This window comes from Carya illinoinensis, chromosome 7 (genome assembly GCF_018687715.1).
Source record: "Carya illinoinensis cultivar Pawnee chromosome 7, C.illinoinensisPawnee_v1, whole genome shotgun sequence".
NCBI lineage: Eukaryota > Viridiplantae > Streptophyta > Magnoliopsida > Fagales > Juglandaceae > Carya > Carya illinoinensis.
The window spans coordinates 15,852,066-15,872,500 of record NC_056758.1 but is presented as its reverse complement, the minus strand read 5'-3'; the positions used below and the strand labels follow the sequence as shown (position 1 = coordinate 15,872,500).

Genomic DNA, 20,435 nt, shown 5'->3' with positions numbered 1-20,435 from the left:
GATCTTAAGGATAGATAAAAACTTACACGGCATTGAAGTCCTTTAGTTAGATTACTATTCTTATATAGATAATAAAATTCATTTCATTAAAGTGTAGAGGGAAATCCGAATACACTGGTTGTATACATGAGATAACCTATTAAATGTTTAATAGGAAAGTAAAAGTCCATATATTCAGAAAGATTAAGAATGTGAAGGATAGTATATTCCCTTTGTCCATGTATAAAGAAGTTTGAGCAACATATTCTCTTGTTCTTTCACCGGCATCTCACAATCTTCTATGCATCTTGCATTTTGCTTTCTCCATATGCTCCACATTAAAAAAATGGGTCATTATCCTAGTGGCTAAAACTGAGGAAGATCCCGTTTGAGCTTTCCAACATACTAACAATTCTATCACTTATCTAGGCATGACCCATTCTACTCCAAAATGTCTTAAAATCATTGTCCATAATGCTCTTGCTAGTTCACGATGAGAATACAGTGATAGATAGATCCCCTGCTCCTTATGCAATGCTAGATCAATCTATCACTGACACATCTCTTCAAAATCTTCCCACAGGCAGTTGTCCACAGAAAGAAAGTTACTCTAAGGCTCATAGACCTTTCAACTCTCTTCCATGGAAAATGAGAATCATCCCACATGGATAATGCTTGATAGTACAACTTAACATCAAACATCCTTTCTTTACGAAGGAATCCACCATATACCATCTTTACCATCTTGTCTCAATCTGAGGGTGTATAACAATTCAAAATGCCATTACAATTCTGCCTCCCAATCCTAAATGGATCCAACAAAAGATATATTCAATTGAAGAATGAAGAGTTCCATTAAAATACTTCATGTTATCTTCTACCCATGCCTCATTATTGCTAGCAATACTTAACAACTCTAGAAAAGACTCCTTTAGTAGTCATCCCCACACCATAAGTCATGCCAAAACTTGGTTCCGTTGCCCACTTTGTATCTGACAAAACCTGAAATGGTATCATATTTTGTTTTCTCTAGTCGTCTCTACTCTCCACAATGCGCACTCCCCACAAAGCTTCCCTCTCCAATGAAGAATGCCACGACGACTTCCGAATGGCCCTTTATTAAATTGAGTCAAACTTCTAACCCCCAAACCACCTGTTCACTTTAGAGGTCGGCAAATGCATTCATATGAGGTTGGAAAATTCTTGGCTTGGTGCTCATTGCCAATGAATGTTTGGACAGTCGCATCAAGTTGGGTGAACCAGAATTATTATGCAAACTTGACATGGAGAATGCATATGATTGTGTAAACTGGAATTTTTTGTTACACATGCTTGAGAGGTGTGGACTTGGAGTGAGATGGTGTTCATGGATCAAATTTTGAGTATCCACCGTACGTTTCTCTATTTTGGTAAACAGTATCCCAATGGGTTTCTTTGGAAGTTTGAGGGGTTTGAGGTAAGGTGATCCCTTATCTCCATTGCTTTTTGTTTTCATAATGGAAGCTTTTAGTAAAATGATCGCAGGTCTCGTGAAAGGGGGAATTCTGTCTGGCTTTATTGTTGGGGATGCAAGAATTGGCACACTTGAGATGACCCACCTCTTATTTGCAGATGACACTCTTGTATTTTGTGGGGCTAGTCATAATCACATTCAAGCTTTGTGGGCTCTTTTACTTTGCTTTGAAGTGGCATCAGGCTTGAAAGTGAATCTTACCTAGTCAGAATTAGTTTCAGTTGGAAATGTTCCAAGTGCTTTGAGCTTGGCTAATATCCTGGGATGCAAAGTCTCCACTCTACCAATGAAGTATCTCGGTCTTCCATTGGGTGCCTCTTTTAAGTCACATCGACGATCTCATCTTTTGCAAAGGAGATAGATGTTCGGTTTAAGTGGTCAAGGATTGCCTGATCAATTTGGAGGAGTTGTTTGACCTTTCTCCCAACCCGGGGAAGAGTAGTTTATTTACATGTTCTGTTGAAAACAATACTAAGGGTTCTTTGTTGTGAGTCCTGGGTTTCAAAGAGGGGTCTATTACTGTGAGGTACCTTGGGGTCCCCCTTATCTCTTCCAAATTAAGGAAGGCAGATTGCAATGCTTGGTGGAAAGAATAACCACCAAAATCAAGAGCTGGGCTTGCAAATTTCTTTCTTATGTAGGTAGGGCCCAGTTGTTTAGATCGGTTTTCTTCGCTATCCAGTTATACAGGTCTTCCCTTTTTATTCTTCCAAAAGGAGTTACCAAAAAGATTGAACAAGTTATGAGATCCTTCCTTTGAAAGGGGGATGATTTGAGCAAGGGCGGTGCCAAGGTTGCTTGGGACAGCCTTTGTCTCCCTTATAAGGAAGGGGGTCTTGGATTCAAGGATGTCGAAGCTTGGAACCGTGCTGCCATGGTGAAACACATATGGCATTTATGCACAGATGGTGACCATTCCATTTAGATGTTTCAGTTCGCTAAGTTTGAAAAGTCCAAAGAGCGCAAACTAGCCAATGACATGGTGTGGAGATCGAATCCTCAAAGAAGCCTACCCAATACTATACAGCATTGCACAAAGAAAGGCGGCCTTAGTAGCAGAGCTTATGAATTTCTCTAGTGGCTCAGCCCAATGGAATGTCATTTTCCTTAGTGCTGCCCAAGATTGGGAAATTGACATATTTTCAGATTTCTTCAATCTTGTGCACAATTGTGGAGTGACTAGAGGAGCGGATAAGATGATGTGGTCACCATCCGAGAATGGGAGATTTACTGTACAGTCATACTATAAATCTCTTATGACACACTCTACAAGAACATTCCCGAGGAAGAACATATGGAAGACTAAGGCCTGCCCCCCCCCCCCCCCCCCCCCCAAACTCTAAAAGCTTTTTTTTTTTTGGTATGTACAGCTTCATTAGGAAAGATTCTCACCTTAGATAATCTAAGGAAATGTCGATTCATTGTATTGGATTGGTGTTAAATTGTAAGAGAAGTGGTGAGTCTTTGGATCACTTGTTGCATTATGATGTAGCCATGAGTTTATGGAACGATATCTTTGCAAGAGTGGGACTTATTTGGGTAATGCCAAGATAGGTTGTTGACTTTTTGGCCAGTTGGCTAGGCATCTGGGGTAATTCTCATTTTGCAGCCATGTGGAAGATGATACCGACTTGCCTATGGTGGTGCATATGGACGGAGAGGAATGGTCGGAGTTTTGAGGATCGTGAATGGACAATGGACTAGCTTAAAACTTTTTTTCTTCACACTTTATTCATTGGTTGATTGTAATAGACTTTAATGGCATGAACGTACATTATTTTCTTGTATCTTTAGACAGTCATGACCAGGTGTGGCTCTTGTATATGTCTTGTGTACTTGGCTTCGCCTATTATCAATAAAATTCTTATTTACTGACAAAAATAATTAATGCAATTTGTTTGACTATTATTATACAACATGACAACCATGTGACCAACTAATTACATCAAATTTTTTGGTATACAGATCTGCATTAAATATGTTGGTATATCTTAAACCAGGTCCAAATTGCTCAATTTTTTAGAGATTTGGTGCTGAACTATAAGATGCCGCATCACTATTTCAATACTGACCTTTTTTTTTTCCTCTCTAGTTTTGCGTGAACCTAGTCTCGTATTTTATATGTTGATGCTGTGATGGAGGATATTATACCACAGTGGTTCTGTCTAAAGTTTCTTGCCTGCGTGTTTCAGATAGCTACGATTGAACCAATGATTACAGGATTGCAAGAAGCACTGCCAAAATCTATTGGATTGCTTCCTTTTGATGGAGGTGTGACAGGTACATGATGGAGTTACAAATTTTCATTGAAGACCTTTTTCTTTCTCCCCATTTCATTCTATGGAATGCAAATTTCTTCCTTTTTGAGGAAGGTTTGAAAAGCAATGTTGCAAGGCTCTGACCAGTGAAAGCTTACCAGTGCATCAAGGCTTGTTGATGCACTAAAGTATATATTTAGGGATGTAGAAATGCTGTCAAATTTTGTGAATTTACATTGGTGGTTCCTGCATTGATACTAAGTGCATGGAAATGCATTTGAAACTTCTTATATTTAACTGAAAGCTAATAGGCATGCCACCAAGATATATGTCGTCTTATAATGTATTGTATATTTTAAGTTCGATATGATTTCCAGTCAATATTTAATGTCCTCTGTATATCTATATCAGGTGATGAGTGATAGCTGTCAGGTTGATTTTCTTATTGTTTGTTTAAAATTGGCTAGTTCCTTTTCTTTTCCATTCAAACTTCGAAAATATCCTGCTAAAAATCAGGGTGTGGGAGTTAGTTACAAAGCAAACAGAAGAAAGAAAGATATCAAATTTACAACAATGAAAGAATTTAATTATCAAAATGTCTGCCTGTGCTTTCATAAAATATTTGAAGTGGAGTATATATGCCCAGAAATGAAACCCTAGGGGTTGGGTCAAGTGGTAAAGGCCTTGGGGTTATACTCCCCCCAAGTCTAAGGTTCAAATCCCCTTGAATGCAAACAATCTCTAGGGGCCATCGGACTAGGGGATTTTTCCCTTCAATTACCTGAGGTACACTTGAGGGAAACGTCTTGTCAAGGGCCTGTGCACCCCAGGGATTAGTCAGGATGCTGTTTCCCGACCCCCGATACCCATTAAAAAAAATGTCCAGAAATGGTAAAAATGTAAATTCTCCAAATGAGATGTTGCTTTATTTGCATATATAAGAAAATGGAAAGTGGAATTTAATTACATAGACTAATTGAAAATTTCTAAAAAATACTTTCCACAATAACGTCAGGATTTGAACCTGTGTCATTTTGAATCCAAAACGGTCGGTAGAATTAAGGAACTGGCGCCACAGTCTTAAGTGGACATTAGATGTTAGACACTGCACTTGTGATACTTAGACATCTGGACACGGCTATACATGTGTTATTTTTATTTAGTATGGTGCGTTGATGCATGCATTTCCTGTATATTGAAACTACTATGAATAACTTCAGCTGACAAATGTATCGGTAGGCCTGTTACAAATATACAAGACTGCAGGATTTTTGGAATAACTGGAACTGAACTCTTTTCCAAGGGTCCAACCATGTTTGTGAAATTATTTAAGAGTAATTATGTTCACTACATCATCAACTGATACAAGACTTTCATCTAACATAAACTTCACTAGATTGCAATAGACTGAGGTTCCATGATTTTCTTCTCTCTTTTCCTATTCTAATTAGGTTTGTCTCTTGTATACTATCTATGTGCTTGGGTCATGTCTTATGCATTTTTTATAAAATCTTCATTGACACATAAAAAAAATACCTATTTGGCTTATGTATTGCAAGTGGTGAATAAGTTGAATTCAAGATGACAAAAACATAATGCATGCTTCTATCTTGAGTGATTTGCATTTCAGAACGATACCCATGTTGTAAGGGTGAGTCAAAAATGGGTTTGTGGATTGCTAGCGATGTTCTGGTGCTTTTAATGTTTTCAGATATTAAATTTTAGGATGAATGCATTTTTTTTTTTTCTTTCTGCTCTCATCTGTTTGGTGTTTCTGCCTCATTCTACATATACAGGTTGTATGAGGCTTGTGAAAGAAAATCTTAATTGGGGGAAGAAATCAGAACTCAAAGCAGAAGTTCTTCGTGGGATAAAGGAGATCGGAAGTGTCATATATTGGATGGGACTTCTTGATATTGTGTTGGTCAGTGTCCAAACTCTTCATCACGATAACTATGTTTCAGGAATTTCTAACTGAAAAAATGTAGTTCTGATTTGAGGAAAATTGGTGGCTACTGAATTTGCATTTATTTTCAACTATTTACAATTCATTGGAATTTCTTTAGCAGTTTTGGTAAAACACAAGCACCGACATGATATTTTTAGTATACATGGATTATATTTCTCTCATTCATCCTTGGACTTCCTTTAAGTATGCAATATTTTAAAACAGTTATGACGTTGATAGATTAAAAAAATACAAAAGAGTACGTAGGAGTTTTCCATCCTTGGAAAGGTATCAAAGGCTGCAAGAAGATTGAGTATAATCTATACTACTTTTGGGGACTCTTAGTAGATTGATAAGCCCTCTTTCTAGAATCTTTTAACAAACTTTGGTTGGTGACTTTGGAGCTTTATGGTTATGTTACCATCAAAAAGCAATTAGCTTGAATGTTGTGAGAATTCTAGCAAATCAACCCTGTGATTGATCACCCCATAATATGTACTTCCTTGAATGGTGAGCCCATCCACCCTTATCTTTGAAGCCTCCTACCATGAGATGATCATGATTATAAGGTTTGGACTTTAAAAGTTCTCCAACTAGTTCAAATGCGGTTGACTCAATTGAAGTTATTTACCAAATTAAAAATGAGGTTTAGGGTCTGTGACTTAAACATGGAATGCTTGACCAACTATATAGAGGAGTTGGGTCGGTTGGTCACAGTCAAGATTTGGGCCATTGCAGTGTATAAATCTGCAGGATGGCTGCTTTATTTGTAGTATAGTGTGCGGAAGGAATGCAATGTTGTGGATTTGAAGATGGGAGAAGATGGAGGGTGAAATTTATTCCACCATGCTATGAACACTTTATGTCTGGATTTTGGCTAATGATAGTGGAAGCTTTTCACTTATTATAAAAAAGGATAGTGCTAGCTTTTCTATGTATGTAGAGTTTTTGTCTTTCTGTTTTCCTTCACCTCCTGAGTTAATGCTCTGCTTGTATTTACCCAGAGTACGTGGGTAGCTTTGCTTTTTGCATTTTATAAAAATGCTTATTTGGAAAAATAATTGCCTTCAGAAAGCTTCCTGTGGTCAGCTATACAATTCCCTTTTTCTCTATCCTGCGCTTTTTGATTCACATCCTTTGCAAAAGCACAGGTTATGGTGGGGGTGGGGGCAATTGAAAGTGTCCATCTTCTTTCATAAAATGATTTCCTGCTGTTCAGCCAACGTCTTGGTAGCACCATTCTTCCAATATGACTAGAGCCAGGATCAATCCCTTGAATGAAGCTAACAAATACTTTTAAGGCTTCAATTTAGTTAATTTAGTTAACTTGAGAATCAACTGCATGAGGAAACCTCACTTTTAGAAAAATTGCATGAAGAAACATCGTTCTTGCATTATGACACTGTCATTATAATCAGTCCTTCCTTGAAGCTGCTTCATATAACCTTTGACTTTAATTTCGTTGACTTCACGTATCAGCTGTGTAGAGAAACACCATTCTTGATCATGCCATCATATGATTCTTTTCTTTTTTTTTTTTTTTTTTTTTTTTTTTTTTTTTTAAATTATATTTTTGAATTCATGCATAAACATTGTAGGAGCGTCAAACCTGTCTTTCTCAAACTGTTTTAGTACCTTTGGCATAACTGGCCTGCAAATAAAGAGAATAGGAGATTTTTAAAGTAAATGCTCCTTCCATTCCCTAATGTGTCTCATTTGTGAAAGAAAACATTCATTTAAAGGAACTAATGCCTTGACAACCCAAACTCTGTCTGTTCTCCCAGAATCACCTTTGTATTATTAGTGCTTTGAACTTTTGATATGGGACATAAACTTTAAAATCTAAATCTAAATTCAATCATGTGCAAAAAGAAGATATTGGCAAGACTGAAGCCTTTAAGGTAAAGATTTAATGTGTTTCCATATTTTTGTATCCAGTGAGGCAAAATGTTATTAGGCATGATGAGGGTGCTAATTGTTTTAATTCTGTCCATCCTATTATTGTGCATCCTATATGATCCATTACTTTTACCTTCTTGCTTCTTACTCCTCCATTCTTGGATGCTAAACAGAGAGAAGTGGATACCACACATTTCATGCAAACGGCACCTTGGTTGGGCTTTTTTCCTGGTGCAGATGGGCAAATATTGCATAATGAAGATGGAGGCAGCCCTGTTGTCAACCTCTTTGCATCTGCCACTGCTGCAATTGCATCAGATCCTAACTGTCCAAATCCAATGTCTTTCCACACCATATCAAAACAGGCAGAAGCTGCAGGTGCGCTCCATTGCACATCTTACAATCTTGCTTTTGCTTTTATTATAATGCCCAAAAGAGGGGAATCACTCTCTGCAGTTTCAGAACTTCCAGCGCCCCCTGCCGTTTCACCTTCCCCATTACCTTCTCCCTCCGCAAAAACAATCTTAAAGAAATTAATAGTAAACTATACGTACCAAATAGCTATTCCTGGGAGGTATCAGATATTCTAACCAAAAGAAAAAGGAGGGAGAGAAGTGTAGCCAACACTTCCTATAACTGCCCTTCCCCACCATTGCTGGGAAGAGAAAAAACCAGGCCATTACTTAGGCAAATAATCCTCTAAGCTCGGTTTTAAGGTTGAGTTTTAAGACACCAATCCTTTGGTTTGAAGCCGTTTCAGGGGAAGTCTATTTAACCAAGTTCTGGTTGGATCAATGGACAGTATTGGAGGTTTGATGCACATCCTTGGCTCTCGAATATAATCTCCAAAATTGAGGATTGGCTTATACGATTTAAAGTTAGAATCACATTATTATTTTTTCAATTTTAGTATATAATGATTGAGTGAAAATTGAAAATTTGGTTAGGCATAGCTTAAAAAAATTAGGAATTGCTTTCCGGACTTCAAAGACCATGAATGGATGACGGGGGAGCTCAAGAACTTTTTACTCATAATCTTCTCCTACTGACTACATCTGTAACTTTTGTGGACTTAGTTTACATGATTTTCTAGTATCTTTTTCTTCAACTTGTTAGGCGTCTCTCTCATATACTATCTATGCACTTGGGTTGCGTATTTTGCACTTATTAATAAAGATCTTCTTACTTATTGGAAAAAAAGAAAAGAATTTTATGTTCTCAATCCCGTTCCCTATCAATGACTCCATTAGGTTATAAACTTATAGTTAAATATATTGAAATGGGGAATATATTATTTGGGGTTATAGCTAAATGCTTAGGTGTATCTATTGTATACTCCCAGTTGACTTGGATTTCACCACGTTTCAAGATTGAATAAAATTCATTTACTTATCAGAAAAGTCAAGATAAGGTCTGTATGATGTCTGTGATGCAGTTGTAATGGTAAATGTTCATGAACATCTATTTATTTTCGTAGTATCCTCTATGTGCTGTGAAACCTAGTTCTAACAAGGAACTCACTGGAACACTAAACACTGATTTACTATAGGAATGGTTCTCCTAGGGCTTGTGCAAGGCACCTTTATTATTATTGGATTAGGATACATTTTTATAATCACTTAATGCAACAATGCGAAAATGGAGAGGGCATTTTGGTAATCATCATAGTGAACCTTTGTGGAAGTTTATTCTCTCTTGCCTAATGTGGTGTATTTGGAGAGAAATGAATGATAAGACCTGTGAAAATTGTGAGAAGTCGGTGGTGGATCTAAATGCCCTTTACTTCAAAATCTGTTATACATCGGTGGCTTCCATTGATTGTTTTTACATTCCTAGTTTTCAGGATTTTCTTCTTCCTTTTACCTTTTCTATTTAGGTGTATCTCGTGTATACTTCCTATGAAAGTCTTGATGACCTTGATTCTATCTATACTTGTACACTGGATGCACAAGCCCACCATTTAGTTATTGGTGTTGGAGAGCTATTTTGGGTTTAGTGTTATTTTGTATGCAAGTATTTTTTTGGCTAATAGCAAGTTTTTGGAACTCATGGTTTCAAATTATTTAGAGGAAATGAATATTGGTGAACCGGTATTCTCGTAGTTGGATGCAAGGGATTTACTACCGTCAGTTTCTGATAAAATTCCCTTTGGCAAGGGTGGATTTCACAGAACTAATGAGGTAGCTTGGAAGGCCAATGCCCTGAGCTTGTCATGGTGGCTTTGGCTATAGATGAATCACAGAACCTTTTTATTTTTTTGATAGTTTAAGTAAATTTTATTTTTAGAAGAGAGTAGGCGTAGCTCAAGTACACAGGAGATATACAAAGAGAACACCTATCTATGAAAACTAATCCCATTGAAGTCAATAACAGTAGCTCACAATAATAAGGTGTTGGATACCACACATTTCCTGCAACCGCCCATTTCTCTTCATCCAAAGACACCACATGAAACAAAGAGGGATCATTTTCCATACATCTGCAATTTTGGGAATGCCAAATTGAAAGGATTTAATTGTTTTGTTGGAGTAATTTCTCAATCTTGATTCAAGAATTTTCCCTTTTCCCCAGTTTGACCCTGGTCCAAAGTTCATCCTTAATAGTTTTTAACTTCAAAATTACAGCTGGTGAGAGATTTCTCTCAACCTTTTGCCAGTTTGATCCTGGTCCAAATTTTATCGTTCATAGCTTGCAACTCTGGCCATTTCCTAGACCTAGATTACCCTAAATGAGTTGTGCCCAACATATTGAATTGGAGGTAATGTAGAATCGAGGTTCAAACTCAGCAGCACTTCCTTTGATACCTTTTTAAACTGCTGCATATTTCAATAGCTTAAACAACTGATTGGAAATAGTGAGCTTAATCACCAAACCATTATCATAACGGTAAGGTTTGGTTGAATGGCCAATTGCAAATGAAAACAGGCAGATTTAAAAAAAAAAAAAAAAAAAAAAAAAACACCACTGTCAGCTTTGTGTTTCATAATTTTAATGCTAGTCCTGAAAATGCATGCACTCTTCTTGTTGCCCATAGGTTTAAGTGTCTGCCATTTTCCCTGTTATTGTTTCATTCATTTGATGACTCTCCAGTTTGAGGGTTTAAATGTCTCGTTTTGTATCAGATCTCTTGTACAAGGCTAACATGAATTCTGGAAGCGTGCTGGAGTATACCCTTGCTTTCACAAGTGCAGCACTGGATAAATATTGTAGCAAGTGGAGTACTGGTCCAAAGACAGGGTTTATCGACATTACAACATCAAAGGATTTCTACCGTATATATAGCGGCCTTCAAATTGTAAGAAACAACTTCCATCACTTATATATTTGGTCTGTCCACATAATGTCTTTGATCTGTCTGTGTATTATTTGATATATAAACTTTTTTCAATGGACATATCTGTTGAATATGCTGCAAATTTTCACTTGTGAGTTTAAATTATTGTAGGGTGTGTATCACTATATACACTCTGCAATGCTTTTATAAGAAGAATTGGTGCTGAAGACCCATAATTATATATCGAAGTACTTTTTTTGCATCTTTAGATAACATTTTCATACTGACTTATTAGTTCTATATTTGTCCTATCAATTGAGAGGGAGAGGCATGTTAAATGATCATGTCAGTTCACAGCGAGCAGTGTATTCAGTTCGGGAAAAAATGTTATTGCATGAATCTGGATTATAAGAAGTCCCTGGTGGGGAAGCTTTAGAATTCTGGATTATAAGAAGTCCCTGGTGGGGAAGCTTTAGAATGATTAAAAGAATTTAAAAAAAGAATTTACATAAGCCAGTTGTGAGCATCAAGTAATAATTTTGCCCCAGGAGCCCCGTGATTATTCTTTTGGTTGAAATGGTTGACGACTAAGCTTCAGTGAATCATCATTTTTTTCCTTCTGCATTTCAGTCTAGGAGCATGCAAATGTTGAATGTCTTTTTTGCTGCTAACATGTTCTAATCTTTGTACTATATAGGGATATCTTGAAGAGACTACTCAGGCATTATCAAACAATAATGAAGTGCTGGGTGATTCGGTTGCCTGGGGTGCTTGCACCGTGGTGTACTTGCTTGGGCAACAGCTGCATTTTGAGCTTTTTGATTTTTCATATCAGGTCCTCAATGTTGCAGAAGTGGAGGCTGCATCAATAACACAGACACATAAAGTTCATTTTGCTCAGGTAAAGTATATCTTTGTCTTTGTTGTGAACTTACGGTTTTCATGCTAGTTGTTTTAGACCACAAGCTAAAATGATTCTCCATGTTTTATTTTATTTTATTTATTTATTTTTATTTTTAAATTTTACCTATCTTGATTCTGGAAATATATGTGCAGTCCTAAATTTCTCGTGCTCCAAAATTAGCAAGATTTCTTATTATTATTATTATTTCCTAAATAAAAATCTTGGAACTTTCTAAAACCCAGCGCAATAAAAATTAAAACCCTTTGGAAGTTTTGGCATTAATCTAGTTTCTCTTTACAATTGCCTTTTGTGGTGTTATGAATGAATGCATGTTTCTTTTAAATAAGGGGTGGGAAGCACTTTTAGAAGCAATGAAGAAAGCAAGGAGACTGAATAACCATGTGTTCTCCATGCTGAAAGCACGTTGCCCCCTCGAAGACAAGACAGCTTGTGCTATCAAGCAAAGTGGTGCCCCTCTGCATAGGATTAAATTTGAGAATACAGTTTCTGCATTTGAAACGCTGCCTCAGAAAGGAGCCTGAGAGAGTTGTCAGAACTTATCCTAAGAAAGGAGCCTGGTGGTACATACCGATTGGGATTGAAATTTATCCTAAGAGAAGTTGTCTAACTATATTAGTGAGTCTAACTGCATACCTGCATACGGTTTACATTATGGTTAGTCAACAAATTGAGCATTTCATTTGATAAGATTATAATTTAACAGTTTTGATGATGTATTGAAGTGGTCCATGCGGAATACAAATTTCATTGCCAATTGAGCTTCTTTTTTTTTTTTTTTTCAACTAATAGATGACACTTAAATGTAAATGCCACCTTAAGGAAGCTAATATATTTGATTATTATGATCCGTACGTGCTGTATATTAAATGTAACTAAATCATTTTTTATGGGCAGAGAATTAGTAATAATGATCAACCTATTAGATTGGTACCACCGAAACAAGATGTTCAAAAAATTAAGATGACAGGAAATTATAATTTTCCTTAATTTCTATGGATATTTATGAATGAACAACAACTATTGCAATTTTAATGAATCAACAAACCCTAGAGTGCAACTATATATCACTCGGTACTTATGGTAAGATTAATATTAAAAAATAAATAAATGGGTGCTTCTGAGATAAACAAATGGTGAATCCTATTACAGTTAAGAATTGATTACTTTCCAATGGGTCCCCCACCAAATTCTATATAACAACTGTTTGATTGGGTGGCCAGCCATATATAATAGTGATGTTTGCTCTGGGGAGTGCTGCTTTAAGAGAAAAATGATATTTTATTCTCGGATTGAAACGCTCCAGATACAAACAAACCATGAGGAAAACTAAAACATTTTTCAGCTTTGTTCTTTTGGTATCACACATTTAAGATAAGGAGCAAGAGATAGAGCATAAGTCAATAATTGCACAGCCAAATTCTGGGAAAGAATCATCTAGGAACAAGAGGGAATTGAGTAATAATACATGTATAATCGTTTTTACAACTTTTCACACAACCATATTTTAAATTGAGGGTATTTCTGTTAAACGATATTACTTCTATAAGTTATTTTACAACAATGTTATTTATTTAAAACATAGTTGTGTAAAGGATTGTGAAAATGATTCTCTGTGTATCATTTTTCTTATTGTCTATGTTCATGTCAATATTGGCCTTTATGTACTCTTTTACCTTCCTGTCGACATTTGTACATATGAGTCAGCATTCCTTAATCATGAACAATCCGCAAAGTTAGTTATTTACTGCATGTATATTAGTATGATTATTTGTATATAAAAATGTCACATTTTGTCCATGTGGGAACTACACTCATCGTAGGTAGAAACTCCCTATGCAGAAGCAACGTAACTATGCAGAAAATTGTAATTTCGTGCACAAGGGAAGACCTCGTCAAACGATCAAGGCAAGCAAAAAGTCACGGGCGAACGAGACTTGGGCAAGCATGACCCCCCTGAGCGAGCAAAGGAGCTCAAGCAAGGGTAAGCAAGCAAGTGAAGTAAGTGAGCATCGACAAGAGGGGCCCAGAGGTATGTGGAATTAACACCAGGTGAGCAATGGTTAGTGCGGGGCGTGATGCGAGGCGAGCAAATTCGAAAGCGAGGTAGAGTTTGAAACATGTTCCACGAGTAAGGCAAAACAGATCCAAGAAAAATTCCCAAGGTGCGTTCCTCTCCCTACCTTTCATTTGAGCTATAGCGAGGAGATCAACCCTATGCTATACATGGAGAAAAACGAGCAAGAAGCTCAAGAATGAGTGGGCATGCTTGGAAGAATTTTGGGAGTGCTCGAAAGCAAGCAAGCATTCTCATGAAAAATCTCAAACTCAAATGGCTACATTTTGCAAGAGGCATGCGTAGGCCAAAGGGATCATGGACTCGAAGACCAAGCGCCCGACCATGAGCAAAAGCTTTGCACCACATGGACAACATTTACAAGCAGCAGACTAAGCTTCCCATCTCCTTGGTTGAATTTTTTATGAAAAAATTTAGTTGCAAGCACAACTGCATACTAATATGTGCACCAATCTAATGTGATTGATTAAAAAGTAGATTTTATTGAAAATAATGTTAGTTTAAATTTTGAATATGAAGGAATCAATATTGATATGCAGATTAGTAAGCGACTTTGCTTATACATATCAAAACTCATTTTTTATACTTGTAGAGCATGTCCATTTCTTCTTTGACACTCCCTTTATCTAGTGTACACTTGGACGGTGGCTCCTTGCCGATCAACCAACCAACTCATGTCAAGAGTTATCAGACCCATTAGGGCAATTCCCTCCATATAAAAGCTCCATCTCACTCAGTCTCACTCCCATACTCTGATTTTGAAAACCCAAAAATTCTCTCTCTCTCTCTCTCTCTCTCTCTCTCTCTCATCTATTATAACCTCAAAGAGAGAAACTAAACCCGAACTCCCAAGTCGAACTTCTACTCACACACTTGGGTGGCCAGATTTACCATTGAAACAAGGGAAGCTGACACATCGAAGACAAATCCTAGTGAACTTTCACTACTCAGAGCATCTTTTTTCCTTGAAGTCCTAGACTCACTAAGGAGGGAAAGGTAGTCACTATTCCACTTGAAGCCAGCCCACCAATGATTGATTCAGTAAAACTCACTACCAAGTTAGGCTTTTCTCCGCAACAATGCTTACAATCACAATTAATGTCTGTGAGCATGTTGTATTTTGATTGACTATGTTGTTGTCTTTGAAATACTAAAGCATAACATATTCATGATGCTTTGATTTTGAGTTATCCACATGTGTACTATATCACTATGTTGAGGTGAGTTACTTTTTGCTTTATAAAAAAGATGATATTATTATTTTAGAATGCTTATTGTTTCTAATTATAAGAGGAGTATGTGGGTGTGCACGTGAGTCATGACCCATAACCGAGATAGGACATTATTTTGGTGAAGGTCCTCTAGTTACTTAGGAGAGTCTAATAATTGAGTGGCATACCCTAAGTTGTCACTGGGTGAACAAAGGGTTTGGAAACGACGGCAATGCTCTCAAGTCGAAGTCATGGTCAGTTGGTAGAGGCTAGAGGATGATGTGGTCAAGAATGGGACATGAAGCCAAGTTTTACTTATAACCAAGTCATATGTGTGATTGTTACTTGCGGTGTAGCAAAGGGATCCATGGTGTGTGTACTGTTATTTTAAGGGGAGACCATGGTGCACATATTAATAGACGAATATGGGTTTGTAAGATGGTTTTCATACTATTGGAAGGACTTGGAGTCCTCGAGTTAAAATCTTGTGTGACGTTTTGAATATTGGATGCAAGTTCTCCGTGAAATTATTTTTACTTTTAATTTCTCAAGGGCTCTTATCTCGGTATGTATGATTTACTACTCGGTTTTCTTGTAGTCCATACTATCAAGTTTGCTTGAATACCCTCAAAATGAGAGTTTCCATGTATTATATATGCTGCCAAGTCTTAATTGCAGCCTACAAGTCATCTGTAAAATAGGAAAGAATAAAGGAATACAAGAAAGGAAATAAACTAAAGTTGGCGCCTACACACATATATACAACTACTGCTGTTTACAACCATATATATCTACTGCCTTATATAAATATCATTGACATCCTCCCTCAAATTGATGTTGGTCGATCAAGAAGCATCAATTTGTCAATCATGAATTGTTGACGGTGGCGAGACATAGCCTTGATAAAGATGTCAGCAGTTTGGTGTTTGGTGGAAATGTGAGGAAGTGTAATCACATGATGATCAAATGCCTCACAAATGGAATTGCAATCTACTTCAATATGCTTGGTGCGCACATGGAACACAGGATTGGCCGCAATTTGAATAGTATTGGTGTTATCTGCATGAAGAGGGGTAGGAGTAAGTTGCGGAACACCAAGTTCACTCAGTAAACCCCGAAACCACACAATCTCAGAACATGCTAATGACATAGCACGATACTCAGCTTCGGTAGAAGATTTGGATACGCAATCCTGCTTCTTACTTTTCCAAGAAATGAGAGCATCACCAAGAAACATATACCAACCAGTTTTAGACGAGTATCCACACAAGCAGCCCAATCACCATCACTGTAACCCGTTAATTGTAAGGAATTCTCAGTAGGAAAGAATAAACCTCTACCAGATGTACCTTTGAGATAACGAATGATCCGTTGTATTGCTGCAAAATGAGATTGACGAGGAGCCTGCATAAACTGACTAACTTGCTGGACAGCAAAGGAAGTATCAGGTCAGGTAATAGTCAAGTAATTTAAACTCCCTACTAACTGCCGATATAGAGAGGGATCATATAATAGTTCACCCTCATCCCAACAAAGCTTTAAATTGACCTCCAAAGGTGTAAGTACTGAGTTTCCAGATTGAAGCCCAGCCAAGATGAGAATCTCTTGGGTATACTTGTGCTGATGCAAAAGCATACCATTAGAACAAGAATGTACCTTGAGACTAAGAAAATACTGAAGTGGGCCAAGGTCTTTCATATGAAAAGTAGTTTTGAGATGCTACTGTAGTCGCTCAATTAGATGAGAATCAGAACCTGTGATAACTATATCATCGACATATACTAAAAGAACAACAAGTCAAATGGCAGTTCTCTAAATAAAAAGTGAAGAATTAAACTGATTCTGAGTAAAATGAAAATCAAGAAGTGTGGTGCGAAACTTCTCAAACCATGCACGTGGTACCTACTTTAAGCCATACAAAGACCACTTCAACCGACAAACCTCAGTGGAGGATGAATTGAACATATGAGGAGGAGGAGACATATAGATTTCATCCTTCAAATCCCCATGTAAGAATGCATTTTTCACATCCATCTGCCTAAGAGACCAGCCTTTGGAAGCAGCAATGGTGAGAAGAGTACGTACAATGGTCATCTTGGCAACGGGTGCAAAGGTCTCCTCATAATCAAGGCCATACTCTCGACAATTTCCAAGAGCCACTAAATGGGCCATATATTTGTCAGTAGTACCATCAGGCCTGATTTTAATAGTGTACACCCATTTGCAGCCAATGAGTTTTAAGCCATTAGGACATGGGATGATGTCCCAAGTGTGGTTATCTTGAAGAGCTTGAAGTTCATCTTGCATAGCTAACCGCCAACAAGCTTGGGTAGCAGCCTGAGAATAAGACTTGGGCACAGAAGTGGTATCAAGAGTAGCTTAATCCGGGGGATGTGAAACTTGAGATGATCGTCGAGGTTCAGTTGAGATGAGATCAGATGTTGATTCTGTTACAGGAAGGGGTAGCGGAGACTGTGGACGACATCTTTCATAAACAAGCCCTGGCTTAAAATGTTCAAGAGGACAAGAGACATCATAAAAAATAGGCAATTGAGTAGAAGTAGAATCACATGAAATGCAAAACTGAAAGAAATATTGGTTTTCAAAGAAAACCACATTTCGAGAGACACAAAGCTTGTGAGCCTTTGCATCATAACACACAAACCCTTTATGAATACTACCATACCCAAGAAAAGCACATCGAGCAGCCTAAGCAGAAAGCTTGTGACGTTCAGTGGAGGGCAAGTGAACAAAACAAACATATGCAACTATATAAAGTGAATTATACTCGGGAACAACACCAAACATACGAGAATATGGAGAGTCAAATTGTAAATTAGGAGAGGGTAAACGATTAATTAAATACACAGCTGTAGATAAAGCTTCGACCCAAAAACAAGAAGGCATAGAAGATTCAATCAACAAAGTATGAACAACATCCAAAAGATGATGATTCTTACGCTCAACGACTCAATTCTGCTAAGGAGTGTAAGGACATGAGCGTTGATAGAGAATGCCCTTAGTTCTGAGAAAATTTTGAAACTTATGAGACAAATATTCCCCCCCAAAGTCAGAATGTAGTGTTTTAATACAAGCAGAAAATTGAGTCTCAACAAACACAACAAAAGCTTGAAAAGTGGAAAACACGTAAGCTTTTGATCGAATAAAATATATCCAAGTGAAACGGCTATAATCATCAATGAAGGTCACAAAATACTTGTATTGAGCATGTGAAAGAACGGGGCTCACTCCCTAGACATCAGTATGAATTATCTCGAAACATGTAGAAGCGCGACTTCCATGTAAAGGAAACGGTAAAGTTTAGCTTTTCCCAAGTTTACAAGAGCTACAATCAGAAGGCACAATAGAAACATAATTTTTATTCCCCAAATAACCTTGTTTCATAAGATGATTCAAAACAAAAGAATTGGGATGTCCTAATTTTTTATGCTAAACATCACTATTATTAGTAATAGCAGTACAAGCAAAGGAATCAAAACTAGAAATGGAAAATTGAAGAGGAAATAGATGTCCCACTTTAGGCCCCTTCACTATCACGTTCCCCAACACTTGATCTTGCACACAACAACCATTACGATCAAAATGAATCTCACAATTATTATCTACAAGTTTTCCAACATAAATTAAATTTGTAGATAATTTTGGTGACACAAATACATTGTTGAAAGGGGATCCCAAAGTTCCAATTGCAGTAATAGGAAGAGTATTACCATTGGCTATTTGAATGTGTTGATCACCCTTATATTTACTAACATCATGTAAAACATCAGCATTTCTAGTCATATGATTGGAAGTCGCAGAGTCAACCAACCAAGGAGATGTGAGGAAATTTCCTTTACCTTGAAGACCAAGTGCAGAAAAAGTGGAAATAATCATCTGTTGGACCATCTCAGGTGTAAGAGTAGATGAAGAACAAGTTGTAGGTGGCTGCCCCAGAGTAGAAACAAAGGGGACATTAGTTAAATTAGCCTGGGTAGCAGTGTAAAATCCTTGGCCCTGTCAATTCTGAGGTCGCATGTGATAGTCTTTAAGAATCTAGCCCTTCTTTTTGCAATAATTGCAGAATTTCTACTTCAATGCTTTGCAATATGCCCAAATTCCTTGCAACTAAAGCACTATATCTGTGTATTGGATCTTCCTTTCCCTTGAGCAGCATATGCCACATTAACCATCTCAGTTGTCACGTTTTCTTGAGTGAGTCCATGTTGAGTAGCAAGATGCTGCTCTTCTCTCAATAATTCCCCCAAGCACACATCCAAGGAAGAAACAAGATTACGGTTTATCAAACCAGCTCGTGTAGTCTCAAACTCAGGTCTTAGTTTCATCAAGAATTGATCTCTTTGACTCTCAGCATGAACAACTTGGAATGCTTCAAGGGCTACCTTAGGAACTTTAGAATATACTATCCCAGAACACTCACTCCATAAATTTAGAAACCTAGCATAGAACTGTTCAATAGAGAGATTACCTTGTTTGTAGCTGGAAATCTCTAACTCAACTTGAAATTTGCGTGCAGTATTTTCTTGATAATATACACGCCTAAAATGGTCCCACATCTCCTTAGCAGTAGTAAATGATTGAAGATTGTTGACCATATGTGGTTCAACGGAACTTAATAGCCAAGAAATAATCTTGGCTTCCTTGTTGAACCAAGAACTAAATTCTTTGAGATCAGTAGGGGCCACAAAAGACCCATCCAAGTGACCCCATAATTCCTTGCCTTTCATAAACATTTGAAATTGAAATTCCCAACTTCCATAATTCTTTCCATTAAATAGAATGATTGAATTTTCACCCAACATAATGACCACAAAATCAAAATGAATGACCTGAATACTAATATGAAATTACCAAAATACTGACTTGAAAATGCCAAAATACCTAAAAATACCACTGCCTGAAAATACTACCAGAAAATGCACAAAAAAATTGAGAAAATCTCTGAAAAACAGAGAGCATCGACAACTATGTACAAAGAGTTGCCCAGAAAAAAAAAATTAACCTAGAAAGTGAAGGCAGAGAGTGTCGACACAAGCCAAAGAAAGTATCTACTGAAAAAAATTGCCCAAAAAATTCTAGGGCTTTGGTACCATGTCAAGTTTGCTTGAATACCCTCAAAATGAGAGTTTCCGTATATTATATATGCTGCCAAGTCTTAATTGTAGCCTACAAGTCATCTGTAAAATAGGAAAGAATAAAGGAATACAAGAAAGGAAATAAAACTAAAGTTGGCTCCTATACACATATATACAACTACTGCTGTTTACAGCCATATATAAATATCATTGACACATACTTGTTATATCATTGTCATTTACTTGCATTTCAAGTTT

General features: G+C 37.2%; 2 protein-coding genes across 2 annotated transcripts in view; one reads left to right on the top strand and one right to left on the bottom strand.

Moving 5' to 3' along the window:
• Positions 1–12,550, top strand: part of LOC122314682 (protein PIR) — a 66,729-nt gene extending 54,179 nt beyond the window's left edge. The window contains exons 25-30 of the mRNA XM_043130189.1: positions 3,685–3,772; positions 5,547–5,674; positions 7,771–7,975; positions 10,720–10,892; positions 11,569–11,772; positions 12,123–12,550. Coding sequence (XP_042986123.1) covers positions 3,685–3,772; positions 5,547–5,674; positions 7,771–7,975; positions 10,720–10,892; positions 11,569–11,772; positions 12,123–12,317 — 993 coding nt within the window. The 3' untranslated portion in view covers positions 12,318–12,550. The remainder of the gene's footprint in view (positions 1–3,684; positions 3,773–5,546; positions 5,675–7,770; positions 7,976–10,719; positions 10,893–11,568; positions 11,773–12,122) is intronic.
• Positions 12,551–19,217: 6,667 nt separating this feature from the next.
• On the bottom strand, positions 19,218–19,829 carry LOC122316204. Its single transcript, XM_043132737.1, has one exon. The coding sequence runs from the start codon at positions 19,827–19,829 to the stop codon at positions 19,218–19,220; it is 612 nt and encodes a 203-aa protein (XP_042988671.1).
• Positions 19,830–20,435: the final 606 nt, after the last annotated feature.